General features: G+C 41.3%; 1 protein-coding gene across 1 annotated transcript; it reads left to right on the top strand.

Annotated features, from left to right (window-relative positions):
* The first annotated feature begins 8,407 nt into the window (after positions 1-8,407).
* ARRDC4 (arrestin domain containing 4) lies at positions 8,408-21,039 on the top strand. Its single transcript, XM_004372658.2, has 8 exons — positions 8,408-8,879; positions 14,216-14,282; positions 14,522-14,669; positions 16,134-16,236; positions 17,245-17,501; positions 18,173-18,335; positions 20,027-20,181; positions 20,571-21,039. The coding sequence occupies exons 1-8, from the start codon at positions 8,573-8,575 to the stop codon at positions 20,625-20,627; spliced, it is 1,257 nt and encodes a 418-aa protein (XP_004372715.1). The 5' UTR covers positions 8,408-8,572; the 3' UTR covers positions 20,628-21,039.
* Positions 21,040-25,122: the final 4,083 nt, after the last annotated feature.

The following is a 25,122-nucleotide window of genomic DNA, read 5'->3' as shown; positions in this document are numbered from 1 at the left end:
TAAGTGACTTGAACAGCGATGTGGTGGGAATCACCACCCCTGCATCCCTCAAGTGCACCGTCCTTTGATGGTGGCACTAATGTCTGCAATCCCTCCAGGAATGCAGTATTGCCTTTGGCTTACTATTTTCCTAGGTAGGGACAGTTCTAATGGCTTCCACCTGCCTTTTCCTACTATAATAGCCCCTATTCCACTTGTCAGGGATGCAATGTGAGGGGTCTGCTAGTTGCTGAGTATATCTATTCCTATTATGCATTCTGGAACTGGGGAAATCACTGCAAGACAAGTTTGGGGACCCACTGGACCCACTGTGAGCCAAACTTAAGCTAAGACTCCATTAATAATCTGACCTCCATCGTCCTCACTCTGACTGGTGGGCTACAGTGATGTTTTGGGTCTCCTGGAATTAGTGTCAGTTCAGAGCCAGTATCCAGTAATCCTGGAAAAGTCTGATTATTTCCTTTTCCCCAATTAACAGTCACTCTCCTAAAAGGCCATAGAGCTCTTTGGGGAAGGCTAGGAGAAAGATTAACAGTATAAATTTTTGGCAGTGTAGTGGGATCCTTCCTCAAAGGGACCTGTCCTCCCGTTCATTCAAGGGTTTGTGGGTCTGTAAACTGACTCAACTCTGGGATTTGACTGAGGGGCCATGACTCTCTGTTCTAGTGATTCAAGTTAGACTGCCGTTCACTTGACCTAGAGTTCTGCTGCTTGCACAAATTAAGTAAATATTTAATAGATTTCCAGTCTGTTTTGCTCCTAGGGACACCATGACTAAGTAGCCAACACTGTAAGTCCATACAAGTCAGGCTTTTCTGATTACTGCTTTGTCTCCACTGTTCATTATGGTAACCAAGCCCACCTTGTCTTTATTAATTGAGTGCTACCACTTGGCCCCTACCACCATGGTTCCAATGAGCCCCACTGCAGTTAGGTGTCTTAATTCAGTTCCCACTGTCAAATCTGACTTACATAAAATAGCAACAGTCTTCAAGGATGCTGGAGCTCACTTCACAAATTTGTTCCTCACCGTTGTGGTAAAAGGTGTATCCTCTGGGCACTCCAGGTGTGGGTCTGTGGGTCTAACTTGGTAAATCCACTCCAGCATGCCAATTTTCCCAAGCCTTTGGATACCTTCTTCTATGATATACCAAGGCAAGTCTGGCACTTCAACTTGAGTTAGTGTAGGCCACCTCATAACCCATGCTTCAGTGACCCAACCAAATAAACTATTAGATCCTTTCCTAACTTCTCAAGCTGAAACATTGAAGGAAGCATCCGTTCTTAGTGGGCCCATATCAATAAACTCAGACTGATCCATCTTTATGTTCCTTGCAGCATTATCCCACACCCTTAATAAACATTCCCACACATATTCCCCAGATTTCTGTTTGTACGTATTAGAAAACTCAAACAGTTATTTTCTAGTGTAGTGTACTTCCTCCTGGTTTATAATTTGTACTTCACCTTTTGGGGCTTGCTGGGACTTAAGTCTAGTTATAGGTCTAGAAGCAAAAATGGGTTGTGGGGATGTGTTCTGAGAACATTCAGCAATGTCTTATAAGGCATCTGCCTCAAGTTTGCCCCAGGCAATGACTCAGATGCCTTCCCAGGGGTTGATTCAGACAAAGGCTCTTCAGAATCAGCTGGGTTAATCTCATCAGATGGGGGTGCAGGGGCTAATGTTTTCACTGGGGAGGGTACCTTAGCAGACAAAGATGGAGTAATCTCTTCTGATGGGTATGAGAGGGCTAGCTCTGTTGGCAGGAGTAATTCAACAGAATTTAGGGGCTCAGTGTCCCCAGCTTCCTGATTATCTGCCCATATGTGCCCATCCCAAGTTTCAGAATTCCATTTCTTCCTAATCCATTGTTGGGAATTCAGTTGGTGTCATAATTCAGCCACTCTTACTGTAAGACTCTGAGTTTGGTTTTTGGCAATATCAGCTCTGTTACTACGAGAAATAAGGCTTTCTTTCAAGGCACCAGTGGAAACTTTGAGATCATTTATGCAGCGCTTGAGCTGTGACTAGGAAGCCCTGGGCTCATCTCTTTTTTCACCACTTTGTCTAGCAAAAGTAGGACCAACCAACCAGCTTCCTTATACTTCTCATTATTACAAAACTGTAGACAGGTATCAAACATGCAATCACTCAAAGTCTCACCTCTCCCCAGTACTTGATCTATTGGTGGTAATATTTTGTTTATCTCTGTTGCCGCCTCACACTATGGATTAGCAGTACCCTCTTTACTACTGGAAGCAGAGTCATCAACATCTTTAAGACTAACCAGACTTGAGAATAATTTAGAAAACTGATCCTTACAATTTTGTTTCTCTAGAACCACTCTCAGTACCAAATGTCATAGGCTGGGTTCTCTAGAGAAGCAACACCAGTGCAACATATAAATATATATACATAGGGAGATTTCTATAAAGGAAATGGCTCACGCGGTTATAGAGGCTGGAAAGTCCCAACTCCATGGGTCAGGCTGGAGGCTTCTCCTGATTCATGCAGCCACAGGGGCTGGTGAACACAAGATTGGAATGTCAGACAGCAGGCCTCTGGCCCACAGTCTGTAGAGGCTGACAAATCCCATTATCAGCAGGTAAGACAGCAGGTAAGCTGCTAGCTCCAGTGCCAAGAACTGAATGTCAGATGAAGAGGAGCCAGCTGCAGCATCCAGAGCGAGAAAAAGCCAGCGAGCTTTGCCAGAAAGTCCACCTATATTTGATGCACGCTATACCCCCAACGAAACTCCCTTTCAACTGATTGGCTGCTCATAATAGAGCTCATCATGGAGGTGATTACATTATATCAGATCTCGTTTTGAAAGTGATTACATCATTACATAGCTGCCACACTACATCACAAGTTGACACACAACCTTAACCTTCACAGAGAATTTTAAAAAATATGTTTGAGGAATTTACTATCTTTTGGGAAAGACAATTAAATATTTTCTTCCAAGATACCCAGATAATTAAAGAGCTAAATGTAAAGGAAAATTTAAAAAGTATTAGGCAAATGCTTTATTATTTTGGGAAAGGGAAAGTCTTCTTGTCATTAAAAAAAAAATCCATACTATAAGGCAAGCGATTGATAAATTTGACTCTATTAAATGAATTTATATTTAATTCAATTTAAATTGAAAGCATCTGCAAGACAGACCAAAAGTGAACAAGATGAGAGGAAATATAATATGTAACACCAAGTCTTTAATAAACAGAATACTTTGAAAAAATCTAATAAATCAATGAGAAATAAAACCAATAATCCAGTAGAAAAACAAAGGCAAGAAAGATTAATTATTATCTCATAGATGAAATAGTCCATATTAAAGTATGATCTACCTCACTCATATTCACTTCTATTCATGAAAGGTAAATTTAAACTATAATGGAATGTAATTTTTTTCACCCATCTGATTGGCAAAAATTCTAAAGAGTGGTTATATCCAATGCTGACAAGATAAAAAATGATCTCATGCACTGTTAGTGGGGATATAATCTTTTAGAGGACCATGTGGCAGTATCTATTTAAATTAAAAATGACAAACCCTTTGACCCAGCAATTACACTCTTGGGTTTCTATCCTAGGTTTAATAATTACACATGTATACAGAGAGATTTATACAAGGTGTTTAACATTATTATTATTAATCGGCCCAAATCTAAAGAAATCCAAATCCCTGTTAGTGAGGCTAGGACTGTACAAACAATAGTCTAATCACACAATCAAATACTATTATAAAAACAGTGAGGCAGATCTTTATGTACTGGTAAAAAAGAAATCCAGCATAGTTTGAAATGGAAAAAAAGAAAAGGCATAGAATCCACAAGTACAGTATGATAGTGTGTGTGTATGTAAGACCAACATAAAACTACATAAAAATATTGTTTAATGTAATATATAAAAATATTCCTGGGTGGTGCAAACGGTTAAGAGCTCAACTACTAACAGAAAGGTTGATGGCTGGAACCCTCCCAGAAGTACTTCAGAAGAAAAGCCTGGCTATTTACTTTCGAAAGATCACAGCCTTGAAAACCCTAAGGAGCACACGCATACGGTTTGGCAAGCTTTTGTTGTATTTTTCGGTATGTTCCTAAATGGACACGTATTTGCAAATGCATATACTAAGCTGGGAACAGTGGCTATTGCCTCAGACTGAGGGAGATGGGTGCTGGTGGTGGAAGGGCTTAGATGGGACCCACCATCACTCACATGCTCTTTGTAGTAGAGTCCATTGGAAAACATGGGGTCTTAAGTCTATGGACCTCAGTTCATAAAGGGGGTTTTTAAATAGTTGTTATAATTTCCATCATTATTAGTATAATAGTCTTATTTAATTCAATTAGAACTCTTCATGAGCCACCAAACATTTGCAAGGAGTTGTTTCATGAAATCAATAATAAAGTCAGTTATCACGTGGTAATTTCAATTAGAACAGACTCTTGTGGGAGGAAAGGATATTAAAGGGCAATCATGTAGAACAAATAATGTTTGCTCACAGATGAGCTTTCCCATTGATTCTGTATTCAATATAGATTTAATTATATTTATTTAAGACCTTTAATTGTTACTTACCTTACATGTCTTGATTTCATGTTTGCTTGTTCAGTTTTAGTAATGGCAATGTAATCTACTATTAGTTCATTCGTAGGAAATACCTTCCTTGTTCTGCCCATTCTGTTGTCATTTCAATACAACTACATTATATATGGGTAAACCATGAAATAAGACAGGATCGCTTCTGCTACTCAGAATAAACTATCTTTAGCCAAAGAATCCGTGTGCCCTTATATTAACTAACCCCCATCTCTCCGTCAAAATCAGGAATCAAACAAAAAGTTCCTTCAGTACTTCTTTCGTTTTCCCTTAGTTGTCTTCTCTCTCCCTCCCCCTACTCCTTCTCCCTTCAAACTTCTTCAAGTAAAAAAATGCTAATTTTAGTTATTTCCTCTTGGCTGCCTCAGATCACTTTTAGAAGAAAGTGGAGAGTAGAAACTGGAGTGTGGGTATACAGGAGGTTCCAGTACATTCTACCTTCAGTAGGGTGCTACTAACATGGAGGGCAGCACCTCAACTATACAGCATATTCTGGTGACGTTAAGGAACCCATACTGGTATTGGTTAATATCTGTTCTTTCTTCTAATAAGTTCAGCTTCATTCCTTTCTTCTCTCTTGCCTTTCTTCTTCCTCCTTCCCTCCTTCCTTCCTTCTTCCTCCTTCCCTCCTTCCTTCCTTCTTTTCCTCTTTCCTTCCCTCCTTCCCCCCTCCATCCCTCTTTTCCTCCTTACTTCTTCCTTCCTTCTCTCTTTCTCCCTTCCTTCCCTTTTTCCTACCTCCTTCATTACTTCGTTCCTTTCTTTCTTCCTCCTCCCTTTCTTATTTCCTTTCTTTTTTTCTCCTTCCTTCCTTCACCTTTCCTTCCTCCCTCCCTCCCTCCTTCCTTCCTTTTTTTCCTTTCTTCTTCTTTCCTTTCTCCCTAACCTTTAACCTTGATGTTGAACTCAGTGTTATGTCATGAAAAGAAGGCACAAGGCCTTAGGTCTGATCTTGGCTCTGCTACTTAGCGGCTGTGGAATACAGAGCAAATTGCTCCACCTTTCTGGACCTTGAGATCCTTGTCTGTAAAATCTAAATTCCACCACAAGATGCCCTCTTCACAGGTTGTTGTAAGGACCGAATGGGATTACGTATTTTAAACTCCCAAACTGGTGTTCAGTAGGAGTTTAGTAAAGGTTAAGTCCATATCCTTCTTCTTAGAGATACTTGCTTTTAAACTTTATTTCCAAATGGGAAACAGGAATTCAGGCCAGTAAATAAATTTCAAACATCACCACGCATATACAGGCAGCCCCCAAATTAAGATACAGATGTGTGCAAGCATAAATTAAATTTACTTAATAAAACTATCCAGATAGAAACAAGATGAATGTGTACACTATAATATAATGAACGAGTGTTGGTAATTATACAACTATGTAATTACCTTTATGCACCTGACCCAAACCATGGTCTTTTCAATAGCCTCATATGCATGCAAAAGCTGGACGATGAAAAAGGAAGACGGAAGAAGAATTGGCACATTCTAATTATGGTGTTGGCAAAGAGTATTGAATATACCATGGACTGCCAGAAGAATGAACAAATCAGTCTTAGACGAAGTACAGCCAGAATGCTCTTTAGAAGTGAAGACAGTAAGACTTCTTCTCACTTACTTTGGACACATCATCAGGAAAGATCAATCGCTAGAAAAGGACATCATGTTTGGTAAAGTAGAGTGCAGTGAAAAACAGGGAAACCCTCCATGAGATGGATTAACACAGTGGCTGCAACAATGGGCTCAAACATAGCAATGATCATAAAGATGGTGCAGGACTGGGCAATGTTTCATTCTGTTATATATAAAGTTGCTATGAGTCAGAGCCAACTCAATGGCAGCCAACAACGAGATCTGAGCATCAAGAAAGACAAATTAGGATGTCTGTTATCAAGCAACATGGAGTCCACACACCATAGCCTATCTCTCCTACTGTTTACGACTGAAACTCAGAATATAACTAATGATAACAGGGGGTTTGGGAAGGAAAGTCAAAAACTGAAAAACTGTAACAGCAGTGAGTTCTGTGGTGGATTCTCCTTCCTCTTTTATTCCAGTGTGACACTACGTAGTGGGGACAGGCAGCAAAAACTCAGAGAGAAATTTTATCTTTCTAGCCAGAAAATTCAGGAAAACTGGTCCCCTCAAGCAGTATAGCACGGGGAAAATCGCTGGGTTTTTTTTGTTTTTGTATGTTTTTGCTTTTTTTTTAATAAGATTTTTACTCTGGAATACTTTTAGATTTACAGGAAAGTTGTAAAGATAGTACATAGAGCTCCATGTACCCCACACTCAGTTTCCCCTAACATCTTACATTCCCATGGATCATTTATGAAAACTAAGAAACCAACATTGGGTACACCATTGTTAACTAAACTTCAGACCTGACTAGGATTCACTAGTTTTTCCACTAATGTCCTTTTCCAGTCCCATCCAGGATACCACATTGCATTTCATCTTCATCTGTGAGATGGATTGGCACAGTAGTTGCAAGGATGGGCATGCTGGCAATTGTGAGGATGACAAAGAGCCAAGCAATGTTTAGTTCTGTTGTACATGGGGTCGTCATGAGTCAGAGCCTACTCCACCACAGCTAACAACACGCTGAGCTCAGCTGTGGCTTTTGACACTTTCATTGAGAGGTGAGAAGGAGACTTCATTAAAGTTCCAAATTAGTAACCTAAACTCAGAGAGGGTAGTAGAACAACCTTTAATTTGGGGATCATTTTAAAAAAGAAAATTAAAAAAAGCTACATAAGGGAAGATTTAAAATCTCAATATGAGACTAATCGACCTTTGATAACAGCTCACAAACTTGGAATTTTGATAAGTAATAAACTTAAAGGAGTTAGGAAATGACCAGAAATTTATAGCTATGCTGTAGGTATGGGGAGCACGCCATCAAAGCAACTGGAAATTTTTATGGACTATGACACTGAGGTGGGGAGATCCTTTCGGGTGGGGCAGGAACTTAGATGACAGATGTTGTTTTGATACAACCTGACTCATAACATTATTTAGAGCAGGAAGAAGAATTAGAATTCTAGCCATTCCCAGCTCAAAGAGGCTATGTATGATGAGCCCGTGTGCAGAACTCCTTAGGGGTAGGACCAGGTCTAGAACCAGTCTTCATTCTTCTGTTTGCTGCTCTTAAACCCTGGTTGAAAATTCTACATCCTGGCCACGGCCCACCTGGGGGAGGCGGGACTCAGGAGCCTGGAGGTTTAGCAGATTCCAGGGTGTTCACTAAAGCTCCGATGCCGCCGACCCCTAAATCTCACAGTGAGTTCCATTTTCCAGGGCACCTATTCCCTCTAGAGCATTGCAACTCTAATCATAAAATCAGGCCAGTTCCACCCACAACTTTACGATCCAGTGCGAGCCCAAAGACTCTAGCAAACAGTCTTCATGCGGCTGGAAGCCCCGCCCCCATGCGTAGCCATAGAAACGACTGACAAGCCTTGAGCCAGGGATAACCTGCTCTGCCCCCTCCCTGACAGATATTGTTTCCCACTGTCTGTCCACATGTGCGCACCGCCTCACTATTCGTCCGTGCCCCAGGACTGGGCCTTGCCCTGGCCAATAAGCGGCCTGTACACGTGCACGCCTGCGTCTTCCCATTGGCCAGTGCCAACAGATCACGCATTGCCTTCCTGCGCCAGCCGGCGTGTGGGGGCGCCAATGAAATGACTCAGTAGCCATTTACAACCAATCAGCAAGGCGCAGGGCTCACAGCTGACCTATGGGCGCGCTCCGGGGGTGGGCTGTCCCGGCCCCTTTCTCATCCCGGCTAGGTTTGTTAAAGCAACAGGGCCCACGGCGCGCAGGGGCTCCAGGTGGACAGCACAGCGGCGGTAGCGGCCCTCTGCGTGCGGCGGGCGCCGGTGACAGCGGCGCCGCTTTGCCCACGATCCCCGCTCCGGGCCGCTGCCGACCTCAGTGGGACGGGGCCGCGTCGCCCGGCGACATGGGCGGCGAAGTGGGATCCGCGGCGGTCGTGGGCTCCGAGGGCCGCGTGAAGAGCCTGGGTCTGGTATTCGAGGATGAGCGCAAGGGCTGCTACTCGAGCGGCGAGACGGTGGCTGGGCACGTGCTGCTGGAGGCGGCCGAGCCGGTGACCCTGCGCGCGCTGCGCCTGGAGGCCCAGGGTCGCGCCACCGCCGCCTGGGGCCCCAGCGCCGGCGCGCGCACCTCGGCCAGCGTCGCTGTCCCGGCCGTCTCCTCGGAGGTGGAGTACTTGAACGTGCGCCTGAGCCTGCGCGAGCCCCGAGCCGGTGAGCGCGGCGTCGTCCTCGGGCTCCCCGCCGGGACGCGGGGATGCCGCGGGGAAGGGCTGCGGGAGCCCTGGGCGCTGGGAGGGGGCGCACCGGCGGAGTGCCCACCTGGGAGGTGGGCCGGGCGGGGTTCTGAGGTGGGGTCCGCCCATGGGGTAGCCGGCGCCGCAGCTTGATGGCTGGTTGGAGGGGGTGGGGTAGGTAACAATGCCTATGCCGCCCACCTCACAGCCACCCCGAGGCCGCGCGCTGTGGGTGCGACGACCTACCTGACGTCCCACCCCTGGTGCACCGAGGCCTGACAAGCACCTGGCATCCTCCACCTCCTAGGACCGCGAAGGGAGTGGGCCGTTGCCATGGGAATCTGTGATGGACAGTCTGGGATCTTGGGATCTAGGTTCTGGCACCAAGGATGGAGAGCGGAAGCAGAGCCTGTGAGGTTCGGTTTAGCGGTGCCCAGTGTTTTGTGGGCCTGGAGTTTTCATCCTGGTCTTCAACACTCCTCTCGGTTTCATGATGAATGAGCAAAAACGCAACTGTTGGGAAGAGGGAAGTAGTCACGAGTGTTACGAATTCAAAGGAAGTGTTTCTTCACTAGGCTATCATACTTGGTGCACCTCTTCTGGGGGCAACTTACTAAAAGTTTTGCTTCTCTTTTACTTTCCGTGTCTTTATTTTTTGCTTGGCTTCTTTTTGTTTCCTTTGCATCCTTTTGTCTTTTCTGTTTTGTTTGTTGTTTGTTTCTTTTTTTCTTCCCTCAGGAGCCCTGGTGGCATAATGGTCAAGAGCTCAGCTGCTAACCAAAAGGTCGGCAGTTCGAATCCAGCAGCTACTCCTTGGAAACCCTATGGAGCAGTTCTACTTTGTCCTGTAGGGTCACTATGAGTCAGAATCCACTGGGTGGCTACGGGTTTGGTTAACCCTTTAGAGACAGTGAAATGTGGGCATGGTTATAGTTCTTGGGGGAAGGATCACCCTTCCTGTCAACTCTTGTGAAGTCCAGTGTAGGCACTTCTGGAAAAGCCTATGTGAGAACCCACTACATGGGTGTTCAGTTAATACTAGGTGCAAAAATTGATTCCATTAAACAAGAAAATACTGGAATGATTACTAGAAACTGGGAGTCAGTCTGCTTTTAGTCAGTAGACACTCTTTTAAACTTTTATTTTCTGCCTCATCAGCCTTCGTCTATAAAATAAAGATAATGGCACACACCCTCCTCCCTTGAAGAGTAAAGGGTATTGTATCTGTATGCTTATTTGCTGTGATATATACAAAATCAATGGTATGTATAGTTTTGCCTCATCCTACTGCGGAGAAGGAGACTGTTCACACTTAACGTCCTCAAGGTATGTGAGAATCTGAGTGATCTCAGAATTATAGAGAGGAAAAAAGTACTTGGAAACGAAGCGTTTGGATTAACGCAGCAGTGTGTTAGGTGACAGTTCTTACCTGCTTTTCATCGATATGGTTTCCAGGATCAGCCCACACGTGCCTCCCCAGTGGTGACAGAAAAAACAAAAAGACCCACTGCCGTCGAGTCGATTCCAACTCATAGTGACCCTATAGAACAGGGTGGAACTGCCCCATACAGTTTCCAAGGCTATAAATCTTTATGAAAGCAAACTGCCACATCTTTCTCCGATGAAGTAACTGGTGGGTTCATTTGAACCACCGACCTTTCAGGTAGCAGCCAAGCGTTTTAACCGCTCTACCACCAAGGCTGCTTTTAATGGTGACAAATTTTCAAGATGGCCGACTGGAGTAAAGGGCCATGGAACAGAGAAGTAAATTGTTTTTTGCCCAGGACTTTGGACTTGCTTTATCTTTGGACCCATGATACTGAGTAAATAGACTTAAGATTAACCCAGCTGGTGAACCTGAGATTTGCAATGAAAATTGCTTTGACAAAATCTGCAGTAATAGATTGTTTTAGATATACAGGCAGGTCTCATTTTTCTAATCTGATGGAATAGAATGTTTAAGCCTAGACAATTTGAAAATCTTTAACTGACTTTAGAATGTATCATTAAAAAAAAAAAAGAAAAAGCATAATTTTACTTAAAAATAATAGTCTGTTTCAGTTTATTTCATTGAGAAAAAAAAATACCCCTAATATCTATAAGGAGCCCTGGTGGTCCAGTGGTTAAGCATTTGGCTGCTAAAAAAAGGTCTGCTAATCAAAAGGTTGGTGATTTGAACCCACCCAGCACCTCTGTGGGAGAAAGACCTGGTGATCTGCTCCTGTAAAGATTAGTCGTTGGTGTCGAGTCAATTTTGACTAATGGCGACCCTATAGGACAGAGTAAAACTACCCCATAGGGTTTCCAAGGCTGTAATCTTTATGGAAGCAGACTGCCACATCTTTCTCTTGCGGAGTGGCTGGTAAGTTCGAATGGCTGACCCTTCGATTAGCAGCTGAATACTTAAGCATTGTGCCATCCAGGCCCAGAAAACCCTATGGGGCCGTTCTACTCTGTCAGAGTCAACTCGACAGCACCCAACAATAACAATACCTATAGCCTGGAAGAAGTTAGCAACTTCCCATAGTCATAGAGTCACAGGACCATTTAAGTCCAAAACCTGGCTGAGTTTCAATCACCTGAAAAGATTTTTGGGAATGTAGATTTCTGGGAAGTGTTAACCTGGGATTTATTCTCAGATCTCCCCCAAATAATTGTTTGGTATCACTAATCTAATCCAACTATTTTCTATCACTATGATTGATTCTCTTCATATTTTTATGGAGGAAATTGTAGTGGAAAAGCAAAAGAGGATCTGAGAGCTGACTTTGCTTCCTGCTCACCCACCAGCAGCATGATTGTGGCGCTCACCCATCCGGAGGCCCAGTCTCAATGCAGTGGTCATGTGGCTCCACAGCTCACAAAGACCATTGGCTCTAAGACCAGTTAGTGAAGGAAACACCCCCTGTAACATTGTAGGCCTCGGTGCTCAAGGCTCTGAGAAGAGAAGCAGAAATGGGCATGTATTTCAGCTTTTGCACCTTTCAAGTAGGAAGGAGGGGCCCTGGTGGTGCAGTGGTTAAGAGCTTGGCTGATAACTAAAAGGTCAGCAGTTCCAATCCACTTGCCGCTCCCTGGAAACCATATGGGGCAGTTCTGCTCTGTCCTATAGGGTTCCTATGAGTCATAATCCACTCGAAGGCAATGAGTTTCGTTTGTTTTTTTTAATAGGAAGGAAAGACAGGAAAGATTTGATTCCAAAGTACCATAATAACCAGTTGCCATCAAGTAGACTCTGACTGATAGTAACTCGTGTGTGTCGAAATCGAACTGCTCCTTAGGGTTTTCAGTGGCTGATTTTTTGGAAGTAGATCACCAGGCCTTTCTTCTTAGGTACTCTGGGTGTAACCCATGTTTATCAGCTTTCTCAATTGTTTCTTTTTTGTTCATGTTTTGAGATGATTAAAAGTCTCATATTAAATGTTATAATTCCTAGGTTGATGTGTTTTCTCTCTTGGTTAGCAGCCAAGCTCTTTAACCACCGAGCTACAGGGTAGGGCTGTGTTTTCTCTAAGAGGGAACTTCATCTCTTTCTCGCTTCTCTTACAATCTCCTGATGACTCGCTGTTCTCCACACACGCCTAGCACGCTCCTCCTCACACTGGTCCCTTCGTCTAAACCCCTCCCTGCTTGTCTCCATTCCAACACTACTTCCAGAGCAACCTGCTCAAGGTGCCAAGCCCACCCATGGCTCCCAGGCGGGTGCTCTGGGCTCTAGCACTTTATGGTAATGACTTGTATACCTCCTCCCCTGCCACTGGTCTGTTTGAGGACAGAGGTTGTTTATTTTACATCCACAGCACCCAACGTCTGGGCACTGTTTATTGGAACTCATAAATGAAATCTGCATTCCTGTGGTTACAAATTAGAACTTGAGCCCAGCTCTCTCAAAAGCTGGAAATGCCTTGAGCCTTTCACTTGATAGCTATAAAGTCGAGAAGCTTCGCTGTCTCCCAGGAACCTGTAACACTTACAGGAGTGCTGAGGCTTAGGGGGCAGCTCCTAAACACACCTGAGCCTGGGACTCACTCTGTCCCTGTCATCTAACGTGGTCTCCTGTCCCTGTGACTTACGCACTTTTCCTTCAAGTCACCTACCTATGCAGCATTTCTACTTGAAGGACTCAAGTGGCAGATAGTTTGTTTTTTGTTTTTTTCTACTGTATCACACGTTGAAAATTGAGGGTAGATTCAGAAGACTTACTGGGCCAATAACGTGTTCCAATTTTTTTTAAGTGAAAGATTGAGATGGTAAGTGAATTGTTTAAGGTCTTAGAACTCTAATATAATAATAATGCCATTTTATTAATGATTTCTTCCCCTTAAAAATATCTAAGTGAATGGAGAAGGTTGAAAAGCTCACTTCAATGTCAGGTAACTGGGCAAAGCTCAGAGAAGGTCCTCAGTCTATGCTGCCCTTTCTTCATCTTATTCATCCAAGCCATGAAGAGGGAATTTAGCCCTGAACCTGAATCTGTGAGCATAAAATAAGTTGATAAGTGTCTCGAGAGAGCCCCCTGACCAGCGCTTGGAGCCAGCATCTGCTTTGGTTTTGAGTTGTACAGGTTGTCTACCTGTAATACCCAGAGGTCCCAGCAGGGCTTCTGGCCGTAAAGACCTCCTTCCACACCTGCAGTTTGGCTTCTCACCATCAGTGATGAGCCTCTGCATGAGATAAAAGAGAGCTGCTGACCCATAGTGGGAGGAAGGGGCCATGGCCCAGCTTGGTGAAGACCTCTCTGTGTGCCAACTTCACCACCAAGATACGGTGTTAGGCATTGGAGCCCAAGTGTAAATACGTGACTCTGGTTACTTGTCCTGTTGGTCTGTCTGTTCTGTGTTATACTCAGTATTCATAATGTTTTCACCTGCCTTTGCATGTCTGCCTAAAGAATATGTAGTCCGAGTTTTGCAGGATACCCAAAATAAATAGATGCACATTTTGCTAAATTAATTTCAGGTCCAATTTAATATTGACATCTCATGTTAGTGTGATAGAGTGCGGGAAAACAGTTGTTTCTAAAAATACCTGTCGTGAGTCTGTGTGTGTGTGTATATAAACGTTTCTTGAAATTAATTAAACTTGGTAAAAACAGATTCAAATTTTAATTCTCTAAACCTCAAGTTTAATGAACTTTTGGAGTATACTGTATCTTACAACCAGGAAAACTTCCTTTAAAAAAATCTGATTTCAGTTGTAAGAATTCTTGATCTAATACTAAAAAGCAAAAACCAAACCCGTTGTCGTTGAGTCGATTCCAACTCATAGAGACCATATAGTAGCCGTAAATAAACAGAATGTCATCTCTTGCAGGTGAACGCATCGTTCTGTTGCAGCCTGGAAAACATGAATTCCCATTCAGCTTTCAACTTCCATCTGAGTAAGTGCAATTCTGCCACTTCTGCCATTTTCTTTCCCTGCAGTGTGTCCAGCCAGATGTATAGGTTTGGGTTCTCTTCTGACTCTCAACCATGCATGCCTATCCTCAGTTGCCCCTAAGTAGACTGACCCCTAAACAGACTTACTCCTTCTCAACCTAAACCAGCATTTTAAGGGCTCTTCCATTTTTTGTTTAACTGGACATGAAGCTTGTAAATAAATGTCTTTGCTTTGCCTCAGACCCTTGGTAACCTCATTCACCGGCAAGTATGGAAGCGTTCAGTACTGTGTGAAGGCCGTTTTGGAACGACCCAAGGTCCCCGATCAGAGTGTGAAGCGGGACCTCCAGATTATCAGTCATATCGATGTCAACACACCAGCACTATTAGTAAGTTCGTCCTTCCTCTCCTCCTCCTCCCCTCCTTCCCTCCTTTCTTTCAACAGTGGTCCACACATTTAGCCAATCTAGTGGTAGTTCTGGCCTGTCACTTTCTGATGGCTTAGAAAAGGCAGTCTTATCGCCCGTAGGCATTCACTATAAATACATGATACTAGGTTGGGCAAATTACAAATTGTGTGTGTTAATACTATTGATTATGTCCCTGCTGTTCAGGGCTTCTTTTGCCAAAAAGTTACACAGGCTTGAAATGCATTAATAAGGCTTAATAATAATAATGCACACCCAGAGAGTAGTTACTTTTACCAGAGCGCTACATTCACAGGGCTGTGGTATTCTAAACTCTTCAATAATAGCAGGTTGAGGAACAGTAATTATGGAAGACTATTAATCACGCTCAGCCTGTGATTGAGACACAGGCCATTATGCTATGTATCCCTCCATTCTGCGTGTCATTTTCTAGCATTAAGTAAGTGCATGCAGCTGCCGAGGCGATCCTTTCACTTATCATTTCCTTATGACAGTTTTGGCCACATTAAAGCATTGAACTTCTGGTAATCACCAGAAATACTGTAGGCTGATAAGAAAGATCAGGCTATAAGTAACAACAGAATAGGCAAGATGGGCGCTAATGAGCTAGATTCTTTTATCTAAACCCATATTATCAAAATAATATAAAATTATACCTTGTACTTTCATGATAGCTGCTAGGACCTAATGGTTCTTCATTTAAATATGAATGATTTTTTACTTCAGAAAAAATACTGAGATAATTTAAACTTTCCATCATGACGCTGATGTGACAAAGACGTGTTTTTTAGTACTGGACGTTTCTTTTTCTGCCCAGTGTTTTTAAAGAAGAGGAAAAAACCAGGAGTTGAAGTTGTTTAACGCGATTTTCAAATTAAAAAAACAATTTACCTTAAGGTTCACCTTTTGATTGTGAAGAGATAGCAAATTAAGGACCCTTGAAATTTCTGCCTGATGGTGAATTTTGAAGAAAAATAAGGCTGTTTGCTTGTTGCACATTTTAAGAGGCAGTGATTCCAAAACAAATGTAATGACATGCTCTGATTACTGATTTTTATATCATATTTCCTTTCACCTGATCTACACATGAAGCCTTAAAAAAAAAGGTGGTTCTGGCATGTTAATATCTACTAATATAGCTTTTGATTGTTTGGTTAAGGAATATTATATCATTTCCTGGAAATGTAAAGATTACAGGGTAAAAGAGGGTGGTGTCAGTATGTTAATTTAAATCTGAAAATTCACCTTATTTTTTCTAAAAAGGGAATGACTTTTAATGCTTTGTATTTTAGTAAGTATTTTGTCTAAGAAAGGTTGGTTTGTTTTTGGTAGATATTTCATCTGTGAAGAATGACATAGTTTTAAGTTCTATAAGGTCTTTAGAGTGGTTTAATTAAGGTCCTTTTACTCTTTTAAATTTTCAAGACCCCTGTATTGAAAACTCAAGAGAAAATGGTTGGTTGTTGGTTTTTCACCTCTGGTCCAGTCTCGCTGAGTGCCAAAATTGAAAGAAAGGGATACTGTAATGGTAAGAAAAATATTTACAAGTCCAAACGGGAGAATCATTTATTTTATTAGCTAAATTGTAAGTGATTTGAATAGTGTGTTTTGTAATTTATGAAGTATGTAGTATTTTAAAACATGAACAGTAATAAAATTTTGTTTTAAATATCAGTAATTGACATTTAATGATTTTTAAATGGATGAGTAGGTCCCAGTAAAACTCCTGGTATTTCTGACTTTAATCTTGTTGCTTTACTGGCTAAAAGTAAAGCTAGAAGAGTGGGAGAATGCCAGCATTTTATTTTAATGTTGGAAAGGAATGTTCCGAGGAGGCTGCTGAGAAGAGAGCTATTGTAGTATGGAAATGCTGTCAGGCATTCTGATTCTATGCTGGCTTGAGATATACAAGTATATGGTGCTAGAGTGTAGAACATTTAACAATCATAACATTCAGATTGATACAGGAATTACCATTTGTAAAGCGTCCAATTCCATACAGTGGATTTGGCCTGCATTCTAGGCTTGGCTTCCTGCAAATGAGTGTGGTGTGGTATGGTATGGTGTGCACGTGTAATATCATAAAACTTGCCTATTCCATCCATTGCTTTACACCTTAACATTATCAGTTCATTAAAGGCAAAGACTTTGTTCTCCTGTTGGGCAGATTTTAATTTGATAGTCACTAATGAGTTTGTTAGTGATTTTTTATACTTAACAGTACTAGATCGTTTATTTGTACGTCTTAATTTATGTAGATACTAGTCATTTACATACCTTTAGAGTTACTAATCTAATATTGATACAATAGAAAAAGGAATAATACAACAATGAGAAAATAATATCTCAACCCAAAACCAAAGCTGATTTTTATTTCTCTGACTCAGATTTACAGTGTGAATTTTCCATCAGAGCTTCTCAGTTTGTTAAAATAGTTTTGAGCCCTTTCATCTTTAATTGGTAATGGCAGGATTCCACTGTGGTGAGAAATTTTTGAAAGGTCTCTGCATCCACTGTGGTTTTGTTTTCTTTTTAGGAGAAGCTATTCCAATCTATGCAGAGATAGAGAATTGTTCCTCTCGTCTGATTGTTCCCAAAGCTGCCATTTTCCAAACCCAGACATACTTGGCAAGCGGAAAAACAAAGACCATCCGTCATATGGTTGCCAGCGTGCGAGGAAACCACATTGCTTCTGGAAGCACAGACACGTGGAATGGGAAGACCCTGAAGATCCCGCCTGTTACCCCGTCCATCCTGGATTGCTGCATTATCCGAGTGGACTATTCCTTAGCTGTAAGCACCGTGCTCCCTGAAATTAAAAATACGCCGAATTGAACAATAGCTGCTGCCATGTTACTGTGAATGTGTTTAGTAAATTAAAAAATGCCATTTTATATCAACATTACACCAAATTATGGAATATATGAAGATTGGCCCTGTTTTCAGTAAAAAACTGTCCCTCAAGGGTATTCAATTAAATAGCATAAAAATATTGAGGTGCCTTAATGGATGCTTATTATATTGAAGACATATACTCAATTTCCTGGTGGCACAATGGTTAAGCTGTTGACTGCCGACCAAAAGGTTGGTGGTTCGAACCCACCAGCAACTCTGCAGGAGAAAAGACCTGGTGATATGCTCTCATAAAGATTACAACCTGGGAAACCCCATGGGACAGTTCTACTCTATCCCATCAGGTCGCTATGAGCGGAATCAGTGGCACACAACAACAATGTTATGTAAACCATACCAACTTAAACAATGAAATATGTTAAGGCCACAGTTCCCTGGCACAGAGCATTCGTTTTGCTCGCCCTTCATTTTGTGTGGCCGGCACGATTTCCAGTTGCATTGGCGTGGCAGTTCACAAAAGCGTTTCTGTGAAAAAAGAAACTGTTGGGCCATCTACCATGAGGTTTAACTTATATTTCCATCTTTCTTTTTTTTCTTTCTTTGCCATTTAGGTGTACATTCACATTCCTGGTGCTAAAAAATTGATGCTGGAGCTGCCTTTAGTGATTGGCACAATCCCCTATAATGGTTTTGGTAGCAGAAACTCCAGCATTGCCAGCCAGTTCAGCGTGGATATGAGCTGGTTGACACTGACGCTGCCTGAACAGCCTGAAGGTAAGGTGTTTTGAAGTTCCTTCACAGTGGGCTTCTACATGTAGCGCATTTACGAAGTTACTTAGTAAGCACACAGATGTTGATTGCTGGAGTCCCTGGGTGGCACACACAGTTAAGTGGTCAACTACTAATTGCAAGGTTGGTAGTTCGAATCCATCTGGAGGTGCCCCAGAAGAAAGACCTGGCAATCTGCTTCTGAAAGGTCACAGCCTTGAAAACCCTATGGAGCCCAGTTCTACTCTGACATAGATGGGGTCACCGTGAGTCAGAATTGACTCGACAGCAGCTGGTTAACTGATTAAGAAGTTACTTAGTAAGCGCTCAGATATTAACTACTGCTGCTACTACAATTATTATTACTAAAAATCATAAAACAATATTCCCGAAGGGACCTTGAGAGTTTAATCCAGTACACAGAGCTGCCCTGGCAGATCCAGGAATAAAATCCACATCTCCTGATTCCAGTGTAAATAATACAATGATGTAAATTTGTCACAACAGAAGTGTAGAGGGTTATGCATTCTCTGAAGCCACATATCAAGAACATTTATTTACGTAGACCATAACACATACATGTCTCAAACAAATAGATGTACTCAATTGTTAATAGTAGTTTTATAAAACCAGAAATCTGTAGGGTCAGCAGGAGTTGGAATCAATTCGATGGCAACTAACATTAAATATTTATTTTTGGCATGGGCACAAGAGTTTGCTGATTAGAGGGAAAAAACATCTTTCTTTTATCTTCAAATTTAGCTTAGTTTCTTTTTTCTAAGAGTTCAGAAAAGGTTAATGTAATTAATCAGTTTTTTAAAAACTAATACTGTGTTTTCAGTGAAAGTTTACACAGCAAATTAGGTTCTTATTTAACAATTAGTATACAGATTGTTTAGAGACATTGGCTACATTTTTCACAATGTTTTAACATTCTTGTTACTGTATTTTTACAAAAGTAATGCACACCTTCTGCGTTTGTTTGCTGGCTGTGCCCTCCCCGCACAAGGCACCCTCACAAGTGCCACCAAAAAAAAATTAGCATAGTGCTCCTGAGAAAATACCTCCAGGGCTGATGGCTTGGCTGGCAGACGAGTGCATTATTTGCATAAAAATACGGTAATTCCCCTCTGGATATTTTGCTTCCAGTAATCTGGTTTCCCTGTCCCCTTACACTTTCATCTTTGCTTTACAGTAATTGTTGACCACTTGGTCTTATATAAATGACCTTTTAAAGCTGCACAGTACTCACTGGTAATATTCTTTATTTTATGAGCCAATCTGTTATTTAGCTAAAAGGTGCCCTCGGGGTAGTTTGGGTTCAAGGTTTATGGAATATCTCAGGGAGATAATCTCCGGGAGTCCTCTAGTCTCAACTGGTCCAGTAAGTCTGGACTTTTTCAGAATTTGAGTTCTGTTCCACATTTTTCTCCCCTTCTATCAGGATCCATCTATTGTACCCCTGATCAGAACAGCCATTAGTGGTAGCCAGGAACCATCTAGTTCTTCTGGTCTCAGAATAGGGGAAGCTGTGGTTCATGTAGACTGTAAGTCCTATAGACTAGTTTCTTCTCTGAGTCTTTGGTTTCCTTCTTTCTCTTTTACTCGGAACAAGAGATTGATAGTTGTATCTTAGATGGCTGTAATTAATCAATTTTTGCATGGACTTCTTGGATTCAACTCCATTTCTGTTTCAGCGCCACCAAATTATGCAGACGTGGTTTCAGAGGAGGAATTCTCAAGACACAGTCCTCCTTACCCTCAGCCCCCTAGTTGTGAGGGAGAAACATGCTGTCCTATGTTTGCCTGCATACAAGAATTCCGGTTTCAACCTCCACCTCTTTATTCAGAGGTAAACAAAGTAAAAGAAAATTAGACTTTTCCTGTGCTGTTTGTAAATAATCATTTGCTGCCCTTCATTCATTAAAGTGTCTGTTGCTGACTCATAATTAGTAGGGGATACATGCAAATTTTTAACAGTGATGATAGATTGTCACTGATCCATCTAGCACATTTTGCAATATTTACCTTGTGATTCATGGCATGTTCAGACTGTAACCTGGACTGATTGCCTTTAAGATGTTTTATAAGGCCATGGATTACAGAGAACTTTAGTGGCCTACTGGGACTTCTTAATAACAGGCTCTAAGCAACTGGGTGGGTTTAAAACCATCATCTACTTAGAAATAGGAACTGGAATCATTTTAAAGAATCCCACAACAGTCTGTTCTTTTTTTGCAGGTTGATCCACATCCTAGTGATGTAGAGGAAACCCAGCCTGTTTCATTCATTCTCTGAACGTATATCAGAATCACTGTGTTCATCATCAGTTTAGAATGTTGTTCTTTCCTCCTGCCTTTCCGGAGGAGTAGGAAGAAAGACTAACTTAAGAACATAAACTAATATCAATACGGAAGGCAAGAGAAATTAAAGAATACATGAGCTTTCCATGGGCAAACAGGATCGTCGCACAAGTTTATGTGATGGTCGTAACATCCCTTTAAAATAGTGGGATGAAGATGTGAAAAATCACAGAATGCAATGGAAGTCTTGATGGTGATAGAGTAAGTGGCGGGGTGAGGGTGCCTGCGCCGACCCACCAGAAAGTAATCCACATATATGGTGGAAACACTGCATGTGAACCCTTAAAAAGGTTTCTCAAGGTGGAGCAAAGTATCCTAAACTGTAAGACAGTATGGACTCGTTGGAAGGAGACTTGATTGGGAGAGTGTGGTAGCACAAGGGTGTGCACGAATAGGGGCATGGCCTGCTATAAATACGAAATGCAGCCCTCAGGTTTCAGGGTCTTTGTGTTTTCTTACCATGCTTCATAGGACTAAAACCCTGTAGGGCTCCTTTTCTCAAGATCATGGTGGTATGACGTACTAATGAGGTAATACAATTTTCACTCTTCAATGGCATCTTAAAATGTAGTTTATAAATTGGCTGTACAGTATTATGAAACCAAAGTAAGGGTTCCTTGAAAAGTTTGTTCAAAGGGGAAATATAAGGATGAATTTGAGGATGAAAACATACGTTGCTGAAGGCTTTATTTTTTATCCCCTTTGAGCACTTTAACAGATATTTTCCTCATATCTTACTTACCTAGAAGCCCATTAAAAAAGAGGAGGGGATAAGATTGTATCTTCAAGATGACTTGATACCTCTGGAGTCCAAAAAAGCCTTTTCTTTCAGCCTACCTCCAGTGGGGTTATCAGCTATGTTTTTGAAACTATAGACCTGATAAGTCTCCTTTGGCGTTTCTGCTACTTGGCAATAACAGTCTAACCTGTCCTTAAATCTGAAAGTGGACCAAGGGAAACCTATTAACACTAAATGGAAGTAAATATATGTATACCTAAGGGTATTCCAAAAAAATGCAGAGTCGAAAGGGGGTAGAAATACCATTTAAAAGGACACAAGTTCGATTTCTGTCAAGAGACATAAGTGTACTAACTGCAGTCGCTTCTTTGTACATTGTTATTCTGGTTCTTCAGTAATTCTATTGAAACTGTGATTTTCTTTTTTGTTTTGGTGCAATATTTTTATTATCATTCTCTCTCAGGATATTCAGACCAAAAGAATTGTGTTGCTGCTCAAAGTCTAAGCAGTGTTTTTATGTGCCCCTTTCCCCTTCGGTTCGTGGTCACGTTGTCACTTGCTTTTTCTTTAATCTGTTGGTTTTATGAGCTGAGAGCATTTCTGGACACCAGGTGGAAGGGAGGTAGGGATTCCCATGATAGAGGCTTTGAATCAGTGAAGTGCTTTGGTTTTTCCTAAGGTTTGATCTGAAAACCCTGGTGCTTCCTGTGCAGAATGCTATGTGCTTCAGTCCACAGAATGACTTATTTTTCTTTCAGTCAGTATATTCAGTTCAAGATAGAGTTCTTCTATGGTTAAATTTTGTATTTAAACATTAGCCATTTGATCAGGGATTTTTCTACAGACATTAGTCAAGTGTGTGCTTTCCACCCTTCCAGACATGCCTCTCCTCCCTGCAATCATGTAAGCGTTGTAAGCACTTTTTCCGTTCAAGCCACTGTTTAAAATCAGAATGCGAAACTGTCGACACAGGTACTTCTGGTACTAAGGTGGTCACAAAACTTTCTTCCGTCTCTGGTTTTTAGTGAGTTTTTTTGACTGTTGTATTTCTTTGTTTGCTTGTTTGTATGTTTTGAAATAGTTATGTGTATTTAAGTGCCATCTAAACAATTTTTTTTTTAAAAAAAGAATCGCTTCAGCTATTTTTTTACTTCTTCTAAGTTGTAATCTACATGCCTTTTGGAGACACTCTCCATCTCCCTAATAGCAAAACAAAGTGACAGAAGCCACCTAAATATGGAGGGCGAGAACACTTAATTATTTGGCTTCATGCAGAGAAGCAGCTAGTTAATGGACTCGTCGTCTGGGATTGTTTTGTGGCCTTTGTTAGAGAATCATGCAGTGCTCCTGCAAAAGGGAAGTAGAGCTGGCTGGGTAGCACCTAGAACAGCTGAGAAAGGCTGGCTTGCCTTGTTAAACTGATACCCATATATCTTACCTTAAGCAGCAGGCTGAAACTGCATTAAACACCTTTTTACTTTAATCAGGAAGTTATTTTATGAATGGAGAAAGTCCTGCATTGAAACAAAGAATACTTGGGAATGAAGAGCAAATATTTAGCTGCTGTTATCTGCCTGTTCATTCCTCTGTTGCTGGTGTTTAATTTGCAAAGAAACCGTGGCCTTAGACTTTTCTTTTTGCTGCAAACAACATTTTGAAAATGAAAACGTGCATCTTTTGGCACACAAAATCCTTCCATGGGCAAAACTTTATGTTTTCGTTCTGCACAATAAGAAAACTAGGCAGGGGGTTTGTTTTTGATAAGTTAACTATGAAAGCTTTTTTATTTTTATTATTAAAAATGTAACAGTTTAACCCACGGGGGAAAAAAAATAAAGATTGTATTTTGTACTCTTGTTTGAACCCCATGGGTTCCTTTTTGTTAATAAAGCAATTACACTGATGCTCTGAGTTGCTAGTTTCGTTTTTCTTTTTTAGAAACTAGGATTTAAATTGTTAGAGACTTCAGGGAAATCAATACCAAAAAATGTAAAATGTTACTGCTGTTAAGATCCTTTTGTGCTTTCACAAGGCAAGACACAGGCCTAGGGATTCTGAGATTGTTATCCGTTGTGGGCTCAATTTCCCCAAGGTAATCAGTTTTTAGCATTCCATGAAGAAAAGTAGTTGAGATGAGTAAATAAGCTTAAACCGTATTGGTCACTGAGAGAGCAGATCTTCATTTATTCCCAAATGGTAATGTCTAACTCTGTCAAATTTCCTGAGTTTTAGTGTTTGGCCAGAATCTGTCCAGGATTGATTTCGTAGGTTTGATGAGCAGTTAGTGGAGCTACGCTGAGAAAACCTCCCCCTTCTACACAGATACTCAAGTGGAGAAAAGCAGTATGTTTTGTACAAGGAAGATGTGATGGTATATCATCTCAGGGGAACTGCCCAGGCTCTCTTTCCTGGAAAACTATAAACCTTAGCCAAGGTCTAAAAATTAGCCCTGGTCGTTTACTCTCCAAGTGTTTATAATATGTGCAATGGGATTAAGTGACAAATATACGTTGTTTCCGCAACCACGTATGCATTCAGCATAAATTAAGTGAGATATTTGGCTCATGCAGTAAATATTAATGCAAAATTTACAATGTCACCATTAATGTTTAATAGCTGAAGTGCTCTTTTTGTAGTTTATAGTGTGAAGTTGTGGGTTATAAAGTTCAGAACGAGGCAAGACATTACAAAGAATCTAGGACACAGCCCTTACGTTACAAATGAGGATACCAAAGCCCAGAGAGGTGTAACCTGAGAGTTCGGCCTACATTGTCTGTAAGGTCCCTCCTAGCTCTAAAATTTCTTGATTCTATAACTTTAATAGAAGTAATAGAAAGAGTAATTGCTTAAAGTTCCACAGCATATGAGTTCCAGACCTGGATACGGAAGAGCATTCAGAATTATTATCTAAAAGCCCCGCCTCCTAAAAGATACAGCCTTTAACGTTTCCTGAGTCTGTTTAATTAGTAGCTGGAATCCCTTCTTCAGCAGAGGCATTTGTTTCTAAACTTTATTTTGAAGTAATTATAGACTCACAAGAAGTAACAAAAATAGCAGAGAGGCCCTGTGTACACCTCACCCAAGTTCCCTAACGGTTAAGTCCTGTATACCTATAGTACATTGTCAAAATCAGGATGCGTACATACATACATACAATAATTGGATTTCAAACCTGACTTGGATTTCACCAATTTTTGCATGCAGTCACCCCTCTTTTGTATGTTTTTGTGTATATTCTATGACATTTTATCACACGTTAAAACATGTAATCACCACCACAATCAAGATAGGAAACTCTTCCATCACCACAAAGAAAGTCCTTCGAGCCACGTACTCCTACCCTGCCCTCTTCCCGCTCCCTAAGACTGATCCTTTCCCCATCTATAATTTTGTCATTTTGAGAAAGCTATGTAAATGGAATCGTGCGGTACATAACCCCTTGAGAATGGTTTTTTCACTCAGCATGACACCCTTAGGATTCGTGCAAGTCCTTGCACGTATCAATAGTTTGTTCCTTTTTATTTCAGCGGAGACATTCTAATAGAAACAAATAGGTTATTACTTAACATTTCAATCTGCAAATAAAACGTATAATATTTCTGTGCCATTTGCAGTACATGATAACCTTGTAAACATTTTGGTTTTACATTTGAGAACTAACTTTTCCGTAGAAAATATATAAAGGCAGATA

The sequence above is a fragment of the Trichechus manatus genome, unplaced genomic scaffold (assembly GCF_000243295.1).
Source record: "Trichechus manatus latirostris isolate Lorelei unplaced genomic scaffold, TriManLat1.0 scaffold00019, whole genome shotgun sequence".
Lineage (NCBI taxonomy): Eukaryota > Metazoa > Chordata > Mammalia > Sirenia > Trichechidae > Trichechus > Trichechus manatus.
Note: the sequence above shows the minus strand (reverse complement) of the source record. Positions and strands in the feature narration are given on the sequence as shown.